This window comes from Homarus americanus, unplaced genomic scaffold (assembly GCF_018991925.1).
Source record: "Homarus americanus isolate GMGI-L3 unplaced genomic scaffold, GMGI_Hamer_2.0 scaffold74, whole genome shotgun sequence".
Classification (NCBI taxonomy): domain Eukaryota; kingdom Metazoa; phylum Arthropoda; class Malacostraca; order Decapoda; family Nephropidae; genus Homarus; species Homarus americanus.
The window spans coordinates 1634248-1644942 of NW_024716951.1; the positions used below are offsets into that span (position 1 = coordinate 1634248).

At 47.1% G+C, this 10695-nt stretch overlaps 1 protein-coding gene across 2 annotated transcripts; it reads right to left on the bottom strand.

Annotated features, from left to right (window-relative positions):
• Positions 1-4035: 4035 nt before the first annotated feature.
• Positions 4036-9636, bottom strand: LOC121858600 (DNA translocase FtsK-like). Of its 2 annotated transcripts, XM_042355106.1 has the most exons (4): positions 9405-9636; positions 7970-8110; positions 6158-6624; positions 4036-5545 (listed from the first exon to the last, which is right to left on the bottom strand). In XM_042355106.1, the coding sequence occupies exons 1-4, from the start codon at positions 9460-9462 to the stop codon at positions 4811-4813; spliced, it is 1401 nt and encodes a 466-aa protein (XP_042211040.1). In that variant the 5' UTR covers positions 9463-9636; the 3' UTR covers positions 4036-4810. The 2 variants fall into 2 exon arrangements, with proteins under 2 accessions (XP_042211040.1, XP_042211041.1); XM_042355107.1 differs by lacking the exon at positions 7970-8110.
• Between the last annotated feature and the right edge of the window lie 1059 nt (positions 9637-10695).

The window sequence follows — 10695 nt, forward strand, 5'->3', positions numbered from 1 at the left end:
TGTAGTGTACCCCGTGTAGTAGGTGCTGTGTATTGTACCCCGTGTAGTAGGTGCTGTATAGTGTACCCCCGTGTAGTAGGTGTTGTGTAGTGTACCCCGGGTAGTGCACCCCCGTGTACTAGGTGTGTTGTGTAGTGTACCCCGTGTACTAGGTGCTGTATAGTGTACCCCCTGTACTAGGTGTATAGTGTACCCCCGTGTACTAGGTGTTGTGCAGTGTACCCCCGTGTAGTAGGTGTTGTGTAGTGCACCCCGTGTAGTAGGTGCTGTGTAGTGTACCCCCGTGTAGTGTACCCCGTGTACTAGGTGTTGTGTAGTGTACCCCCGTGTACTAGGTGCTGTAGTGTACCCCCTGTACTAGGTGCTGTATAGTGTACCCCCCGTGTACTAGGTGTTGTGCAGTGTACCCCCGTGTAGTAGGTGTTGTGTAGTGTATCCCGTGTAGTAGGTGCTGTATAGTGTACCCCCGTGTAATAGGTGTTGTGTAGTGTACCCCGTGTAGTGTACCCCCGTGTAGTAGGTGCTGTATAGTGTGCCCCCGTGTAGTAGGTGTTGTGTAGTGTCCCCCGTGTAGTGTATCCCCGTGTAGTAGGTGCTGTATAGTGTCCCCCGTGTAGTAGGTGTTGTGTAGTGTACCCCCGTGTAGTGTACCCCCGTGTACTAGGTGTTGTGTAGTGTCCCCCCGTGTACTAGGTGCTGTATAGTGTACCCCCTGTACTAGGTGCTATAGTGTACCCCCGTGTACTAGGTGTTGTGCAGTGTACCCCCGTGTACTAGGTGCTGTAGTGTACCCCCGTGTACTAGGTGCTGTATAGTGTACCCCCGTGTACTGGGTGTTGTGTAGTGTACCCCCGGTGTAGTAGGTGCTGTGTATTGTACCCCCGTGTACTAGGTGCTGTATAGTGTCCCCCGTGTACTAGGTGCTGTATAGTGTACCCCCGTGTACTAGGTGCTTGTAGTATGCCCCGTGTACTAGGTGTTGTGGTATGCCCCCGTGTAGTAGGTGCTGTGTAGTGTCCCCCGTGTAGTAGGTGCTGTATAGTGTACCCCGTGTACTAGGTGCTGTGTAGTGTACCCCGTGTACTAGGTGTTGTGTAGTGTACCCCGTGTAGTAGGTGCTGTATAGTGTACCCCCGTGTACTAGGTGTTGTGTAGTGTACCCCGTGTGTGTCTGTGAAGTGTATCCCCGTGTAGTAGGTGCTGTGTAGTGTACCCCGTGAAGTAGGTGCTGTGTAGTGTACCCCGTGTACTAGGTGCTGTGTAGTGTACCCCGTGTAGTAGGTGTTGTGTAGTGTACCCCGTGTAGTAGGTGCTGTGTAGTGTACCCCCGTGTACTAGGTGCTGTATAGTGTACCCCCCGTGTACTAGGTGCTGTATAGTGTACCCCCGTGTACTAGGTGTTGTGTAGTGTACCCCGTGTAGTAGGTGTTGTAGTGTACCCCGTGTACTAGGTGCTGTATAGTGTACCCCCGTGTACTAGGTGCTGTGTAGTGTACCCCCGTGTACTAAGTGCTGTGTAGTATACCCCGTGTAGTAGGTGCTGTATAGTGTACCCCATGTACTAGGTGTGTATGGTCACAGCACCTACTACCGGCCTTTCACTACTACACAGAGGTACTACAACACAGCTGTGAAATTACTACAACACCTACTGCAGTACAACAAGGTACACCTATACACCTAGTACCTGATATAGTGTACCCCTGTACTGGGTGCTGTGTGGTGTGCCCCCGTGTAGTAGGTGCTGTGTGTGTGCCTGTACTAGGTGCTGTGTAGTGCCCCGTGTAGTAGGTGCTGTGTAGTGTACTCCCGTGTAGTAGGTGCTGTGTAGTGTACCCCCGTGTAGTGCACCCCCGTGTACTAGGTGTTGTGTAGTGTGCCCCCGTGTACTAGGTGCTGTATAGTGTACCCCCGTGTAGTAGGTGTTGTGTAGTGTACCCCGTGTAGTAGGTGCTGTATAGTGTACCCCCGTGTAGTAGGTGTTGTGTAGTGTCCCCCGTGCACTAGGTGCTGTGTAGTGTACCCCTGTACTAGGTGTTGTGTAGTGTACCCCGTGTATAGGTGCTGTATAGTGTGCCCCCGTGCTAGGTGCTGTGTAGTGTCCCCCGTGTGTAGGTGCTGTGTAGTGTACCCCCGTGTAGTGTACCCCCGTGTACTAGGTGTTGTGTAGTGCCCCGTGTACTAGGTGCTGTATAGTGTACCCCGTGTAGTAGGTGCTGTATAGTGTGCCCCCCGTGTACTAGGTGCTTGTAGTGTACCCCGTGTACTAGGTGTTGTGTAGTGTACCCCGTGTACTAGGTGCTATAGTGTACCCCCGTGTAGTAGGTGTTGTGTAGTGTACCCCGTGTACTAGGTGCTGTGTAGTGCCCCGTGTAGTAGGTGCTGTGTAGTGTACCCCCGTGTACTAGGTGCTGTGTAGTGCCCCCGTGTACTAGGTGCTGTATAGTGTGCCCCCGTGTAGTAGGTGCTGTGTAGTGTGCCCCGTGTACTAGGTGTATGTAGTGTACCCCCGTGTACTAGGTGCTGTATAGTGTACCCCGTGTAGTAGGTGCCGTGTAGTGTACCCCGTGTACTCGGTGCTGTGTAGTGTACCCCGTGTGGGTGCTGTATAGTACCCTGTGTACTAGGTGCTGTATAGTGTACCCCGTGTAGTAGGTGCTGTGTAGTGTACCCCCGTGTAGTGTACCCCCGTGTACTAGGTGTTGTGTAGTGTACCCCCGTGTACTAGGTGCTGTATAGTGTACCCCTGTACTAGGTGCTGTATAGTGTACCCCCGTGTAGTAGGTGCTGTGTAGTGTGCCCCGTGTACTAGGTGCTGTGAGTGTACCCCCGTGTACTAGGTGCTGTATTAGTACCCCGTGTAGTAGGTGCTGTGTAGTGTACCCCCGTGTAGTAGGTGTTGTGTAGTGTACCCCGTGTAGTAGGTGCTGTGTAGTGTGCCCCCCGTGTAGTAGGTGCTGTATAGTGTGCCCCCGTGTAGTAGGTGCTGTGTAGTGTGCCCCGTGTACTAGGTGCTGTGTAGTGTACCCCGTGTACTAGGTGCTGTGTAGTGTACCCCCGTGTACTAGGTGCTGTGTAGTGTACCCCGTGTAGTAGGTGCTGTGTAGTGTACCCCGTGTAGTAGGTGCTGTATAGTACCCCCGTGTACTAGGTGCTGTATAGTGTACCCCCGTGTAGTAGGTGCTGTGTAGTGTACCCCCGTGGTGTGCACCCCCGTGTACTAGGTGCTGTGTAGTGTACCCCCTGTACTAGGTGTTGTGTAGTGTACCCCGTGTACTAGGTGTTGTGTAGTGTCCCCCTGTACGATGTACTGTATAGTGTACCCCCGTGTACTAGGTGCTGTATAGTGTCCCCCGTGTACTAGGTGTTGTGTAGTGTACCCCCGTGTACTAGGTGCTGTATAGTGTCCCCCTGTACTAGGTGTTGTGTAGTGTACCCCCTGTACGATGTGCTGTATAGTGTGCCCCCGTGTACTAGGTGCTGTATAGTGTACCCCCGTGTACTAGGTGTACAACTCCATGACTCCTGATTCGAAGCTTCGTTCTTGAAATAATTCGAATCCTTGGTGTTTCGCGAGGCCTTGAATGTGATGTCATGAGTGGGGGGGGGGGAGCTTAGGAACAAGGTGTTGGGCTATGTACTGATCGTTGTGCTTGTTTGTTATGACCATTAACACCACAGTGATGATATTTACTTTATAATATCTTAAGTAATATATACACGATCTTTACTTATCAACCAAAATTATTTAAGTCTTTCTGTCTGTCTGCCAACTAAAATCTATTGACGTATTCAGCAAAATTTATTATCGTTTCCCTTCCATGTTATTATCGATTTGTTTGTAACTTCTTCAATGCCTTATCTTGAGGTTAAATCACCACGAATTTAGGGATAATATATGGATAAATTATTGTAAAAAATAACAGAGAAAATCTTATAATAAACGTTTAAAAGACATGAACAAGTGAGAATGAAAACAAAAAATCTAATTTGGACTATTATTTAGGGTATTAGAATTTAAATAAAAACAAAATCTACCAAAACTAGTTCATTTATTAAATAATAATAATACATAAATAGTAAACACTATCCAGACAGTCATTCACACAATTACATCTAGACAAAAGTTGAAACAAAATTTAGCCTAGAGAATAAGTATAGGCTCATAGTCTTTGGTATTTTATATAGGCAGTAGGAGCTGGTAAACAAAGTGTGTATCTAACGTAAAACATAGAATTTTTATGAATATTTACCTTACATAAACAGATGAATAAAAAATACATTACAAGATCCATACACAATAATTCTTTTAATCTATACATATATTCTATACATTATACATCGCGTTTTCATTGTACAGATGAGTATTGTAGGAGTGTATGGGTGTATATGTGTGTTTCAGTATACAGTAAGTGTGTGGGTATGTATTGTATTTTGAGTGTATTTAAGTATGTTTCAGTCCGTGTATGTTTTATGTGTATGAGTGTGTGATTCTGGATGGCTGTCAATACCACCCAGTTGTACCGACACATCATCCAAGCACCACACTTCTAAACTATTACCTAAAGCTGCTCCTTCACGAATTAACCTGAATATAACGAAGGATGAAGCCAAATACGATCGAGCAAACACTTGCTAACACACGAGGGAATCTTGGTGACGTAAAGCTTACATTTGGCAACTGTTGGGTTTTTTTGGTAAGGGTTATGGGAGGGGGGGGGGGTAGGGAGGGAGAGGTTTTGTGGGATAGGAACACTGATATGTTTTCTTGTGGGTTTTTGTACGGAAGAGGAAGGGAGGAAGGGGGATTTTATAATCTAATGGGTTGTGACCTGATTGGCTGTGACCTCATTGGCTGGGACATGATTGGCTCTGATAGCATTGACTGGGACATGATTGGTTGTGATCTCATTGACTGGGACATGATTGGTTGTGATCTCATTGGCTGGGACATGATTGGTTCTGATCGCATTGGCTGGGACATAAGTGGCTGTGATCTTATTGGCTGGGACATAAGTGGCTGTGATCTTATTGGCTGGGATCGCCCCTCGAAGAACTGGCGCTCATTTTCTCTAATAAGATCGATGTCAAATATCTCGGCATCAGGGTTGGCTGGACGAGGAAAAGCACCGATGTAGTTAACGGCGATGTCGTCATGGTTCCTGATGGGGATAATATCGTTGGAGGTGGGCGTGAAGGCTTCGTCGTGGGCGGTTTCAAACTCCCTTGCCACCTCAGGTACTGGTTCAGGGTTGAATTCGTAGGCGTCCTTGTCGTTAGGGAGTTCGAGGGTGTTGTCGTGGTGGGTGTTGCCGAAGAGAGTGTTGTCGTGGTGGGTGTTGTCGAAGAGGGTGTTGTCGTGGTGGGTGTTGTCGTGGTGGGTGTTACCGAAGAGGGTGTTATCGTATTGGTTATTATGGTGGTAGCGGTGGGTGTTGTCGTCCAGGGTGTTGGTGTTGATGGGGGAGGGGGAACGCTTGAAGGTGTTGGAGAGCCAATTCAGAATCCATCGGCGATTACGAGATGTTGGGACTCGAGAAACAAACTGTGTTAAGGAGACATAACATTAATTTAGGAGAAGATTTAAGAGGATATAAGACACGATATTCCTCCATAAATATGATACACAATATATTCCAATTTGTTACAGCGGATTGTTAAAGCAGAAACACGATGTATATTATAAAGCTCCAACTAGCGGTCTGTGGCACTTACCTTTGTGTTTACGAGAGCTTTTGAGTTAGCTGTAGATGTGGGGTTTTAACAATGATGGTTAGCTGTGGTTTGGGATTAACTTTGTTAGCTGAGGACAAAGCTGGTCTGAGGACATTACAAGTTGGATATTGGTAAAGGTTTAGTAACACGTATTTACACATTAGTTCACCTGTTAGCTGAGGGAGTGACGTAGGTCAATAAAACAAACGTTCATTAATGACAGCTTTATTCTGGCGTCTTAACAGAGGCAGAATATGATTAAGGCTGGATGGTTATAAGGTTTTGGGGTTATAGCGAGATTATTATGTAGTATTAGAAGCATACAGACGGGCACACATATATGGATCTGACGTTGTATAAAGCAGTTAAATGGAAAAGCTTAAGCTGATTATTGTTGGCGATGTTTGCCGGCTCGACCTGTGTCACTTTCTCAAGAACTTACCCCGAAATCCTCGTAGGGTTGCACCTGGTTGTCTGCGACGTTGGGCTGTTCTGCTGCCTCGCCTTCAGCTGGTTGTTCGTTCTCTCCTGCAGCAGGTTCTTGGGCATCATCGCCGGCAGTAGGGACAGAATCCTCGGTGCCTGAGTCTTCTGGTAGCTTTCTGACGATGTGGGTGTGAACCACGACCACTCCACCTTCATGAGTCGTCTTGCTGATGGTGCTGTTCACCTCCACACGGGAGCCGTTTACAACCTTCACCTCGTGGGTAGAGTTGTCATAGTTGGGTGGAAGATCGCTGGGCAGGTCCACGTCAAAGCCCGGGAAGCCATCTGAATCGAAGCTCGGGAAGGAGACGTCGGTAAAGAACGGAACGTCGAAGATAACCAGCGGAAAGTCGTCAGTAGTGGGATCAGTGTCAGAGGGTGCCACGCCTTCTGTCTCAGGTGTTCTTCTCACACCAAACAGTTCTGGAAGGAGCAAAAGATGTGTAAGATAAACCACCTGGGTGATGTTATTTATAGTATTGCCGTGTGATGACCTTCCAGTCTACACCATATATCTGGCAGTTGTCGGTGATCACGTGACTTCCTTCAACCCCCTCCCCCCCCCACACACGTCGATCAACAAAAACAATAACAAGTAAATAAAAAAAAACCTATTGTATGGCTCCTGACTCCCCGCTACAATACATAAACAAAAGTGTGGTAATAACAATCGTCCTTCACAATGGCGTCGGTCACAGGCCAATGAGCTGTGTAGGACAAAAGAGACATGCAACTTCCTCTCAACTCAGGTTTCCCGGAGTATCAGGTGTGGCGAGGAGTAATTATTGATGCACTTAACTACGAATATAAGAGCTAATATCCCTTATACTTACAGAACTACGAAGTAATTGTGTCTTATTTTACGTTTTAAACTACATTCCTTTTAAATATTGACCAAGTTCCCCAATATAATGATTATTTGGTGAATAAACGAGAAAATATCACACGTAGAGAAATGTAAAGAAAAACACTGAGTAGAAGTGGCATGCCTATCACCAACTAATGTGTTAAAATCTTCTCTAAAATTAACAATTACGAAGCAAAAACTCCAAAGAAAAACAAAAGAAAGTGCATTATTGACATTTAAGACGTTCTAGAGTGAATAGGGAATCAGAGTGGCGGGGAAAACGATGATAAAATATACTGAAATCTCCCGCCGAAATTCCAATGGCGCTTTCGACTACAATAACATAAAAATCAGGTTATAATGACAAATATCCAAAGAAAATGGCATAATAGCGCGTATGAGGAGACAATATAGAGGGCGGAAGGTGGAGGGTGTAGTTGACAGTCATGGGAGCGTACAAGGACATTCTCAGGGGGGAAGCAATAAGTGGAAAATATTCGAGGAAACAAGGTATTAGTTACGGCATTGAATTCCTTAACAGTGTAAAGTTTCTATTCTGGAAGGAGATTCGAATACCGTTTACCTGTTTATTCTTCATTATTATAAAGAATTAAATTACTTGCACATTACAGTGAATTATAGTGAAAAATAGGGCGAATTACAATGCTGTGAATATAGTGCCAATCACTGTAGGTGGAAAACAGTGCTAATCATAGTACAGGTGCAAAAATAGTGCTAATAACAGTGCTGTGAATATAGTGACAATCACTATAGGTGGAAAACAGTGCTAATCATAGTGCAAGTGACAAATGGTGCTAATCACAGTGCAGGTTCATATAGTGCCAACCACAGTCCAGATATTAGAACCAATCACAGTGCAGGTTCATATAGTGCCAATTACGACAATTAATTTCATTATACCTCTTAGGAGTGTCCTAATTATGGACTCTCCCTGACCGGGCCGAAAAGGAATGATCTCGAAGAATCCATCTCCTCCGTCAGTAGGCCCGCGCCCCTGGTCCCTGGGATCCACAGAGATCACCTCGGCTTCGGGATTAAACCCTGAGGGGAAGCGAGGGGGAAGGGGGGGTGATGATAGTAACTTAGACAAGAGAGGGAGAGGTTGGGTTGGGTTGGGCTGGGCTGGGCTGGGTTGGGTTGGGTTGGGGCTGGGCTGGGCTGGGCTGGGCTGGGCTGGGCTGGGTTGGGTTGGGCTGGGCTGGGCTGGGTTGGGCTTGGGTTGGGTTGGGTTAACTTTAAAGAGAACCAGAATTGTATCAAAAAGGAAAGTTAAGGATTACGTGAATAACAATGATGGGTTTTTGTTTTTTGAGGAACACCAACATAGAAAAACATAAGGACTCCTTCACACAATAACATTAAGGATAACGAAGGACGCTGACTGTGGCTGAAGGACGCTCAGAGTGAGTCATCGCTCGCCCTCGGGAAACTTAAGTGTCCTCCATCCATCCTTGATATCATTACGTAGGACGCTTGGGTGGTGGGGCGTGGCAGAGGGGATTGTGTGTGGCGGGGGGGGCAGGTATAAACAGCCCACGGAGAAAGAAGAGGGTGGGGGATGTTTCTGTGAGGGGATTAGGGGAATGAATAGGGATAGGAGGGGGAGGGAGTGTAGGGAAAACATTGTGAGGGAGCAGAGAGAGAAGAAGACATTTCTGGGGAGGAGGGAGAAGGAGGAGGGGAATATATTGTGGGCAGGGGAAGGGGGAAGATGAAGGGAAGAGAGGAGAGAAAGAGGCGTGGGATGGAATGGGAACAGTAAGAGGCGTAAGGAGGAGGAGGAGAAGGGAAGGGGGAAGGGGAGATGTGTGTGAGAGGGATGGAGTGTAGGTGTAGGAGGGAGTGTGGGGGAGTGGGCGTGAGCGGATTTATCTAGCACATAAAACAAAAGCTGGCCCTCTTGTGTAACCCAACACTCGCCAGCGTGTGTGTGTGTGTGTGCGGATGTTCACTTGTGTATCTGCATGGCTATATATACTGTATATATATATATATATATATATATATATATATATATATATATATATATATATATATATATATATATATATATATATATATATATATTGTGTAAGTATGTGTGTATGTAACCGTGTTTATGACTGTGTTCGTGTGTGTTTGAATATGCACACAAGTTACAGTATGTATTTGTTTATGAAAGTGTACAAATGACTACAGGTTTGTGAGTTTATCAAGATTAGTGTTTGTGTTCGTTAATCAAATGGTCTCACCCACTGCCCGTCGATATAAGTGTGATATAATATACTGGTAGATTATGAACCTTCTGCGACTCCGTCAGAAGGCCGTGGGCGTAGGGAAGGCAGCAGAATCTTACCTTGGGGAGCGGTGAGGGCGGCGCCCACCATGGCCAACAACACAGCCAACTTCATCATCTTCCTCGACGTCTTGGTATTTGTCAACAAACGTGTGAGTCCAAAAGTAATGCCGAATATGTCTTCTCCTGAGGATCAAGCTGTATAAAGCACTCAGCAGGCCGTCTTGATCACTCTTCACTAGTAGTGCTCCTGTGAGGACACTGCAAACACAAGCGACTTACTGCCGGTGAGGTCGGCTTATATGTGATGGTGGAGGAGGCTGCCAGGGGTCGCAAGAGGGGCCGGTGTCACTGTGGTGGTCAGGGCGTCTGTTGTCAGTTTCCGGTTGCGTATACCAGGCCCAGCACGGCTAAATTTGGGTGTGCGTTATGGACCCACGTGTCACAATCATCCAGGAGTAGTACTGAAGGTGTTTGTTTCTACTTCAGGAAGAGGAAGAAAGAGAGAATTACCTACGTGGTGTTGGTAAGATGAGAAAATGGGGAGGAGGGGGGGGGGAGAAAACTATTATGACGTCACTGATTGAAATGCCTGTTGTTGTGAGGCGTGACGTCACGAGTTCTGCGTCACGACTTCACAGAAGCTCACGTCTCTCCAACACCGTCAGGGAGGTCCTCAACTGTCACAGGGAGAGGGATAGTCTCCCGCTCCTCACCAGTCATCGCTAAGTACCCCTTACTTTCTCACGTAGGCATTACTTACTGCCTTATTACTGTCTTATTGTCACGTAACACCGACCCAATGTCCCCTTCTAGCACTGTCCTCCTTCCTTGATCATAATGGCACTGTCTATCTCCTTGGCACCACCACCAGGATAGAGGGAAAGGGGTGCCAGTCTACGGTAGCAACAAGGCAGTGGCACTCATTAGTACCCGACACTCCATACCTTCCTTCCCCCCTCTCCTTCTCCCCTTCCTCCCTCATTCCCGTCTTCTCTCCTTCTCTCCCTCACTCCCCTGTCTCCTCCCTCTTTTTTCTCTTCTTTCCTCCCTTATTCCCTTCTTTCCCTCTTCGCGCCTTCCCTTCAGTCCCCATCCCTCCCTTTCTCTTTCACTCCCTTCTCTTATTCTCTTTTCACCCCTTCCTCGCTCCGTCTTTGGAAATACTGGCCTTAGCGTCTGTTTGGTGGGCAGGATTAGAGAGAGAGAGAGAGAGAGAGAGAGAGAGAGTTCCATTGGCCCATAAGCATGGTAGTAGTTGTGGTGGTGGTAGTACTGATAGTAGTAGTGATAGTGGTAGGGCATACATCCTGGGGTGACAAGAGGTCAGTGGCAGGGGTGTTACGATAGG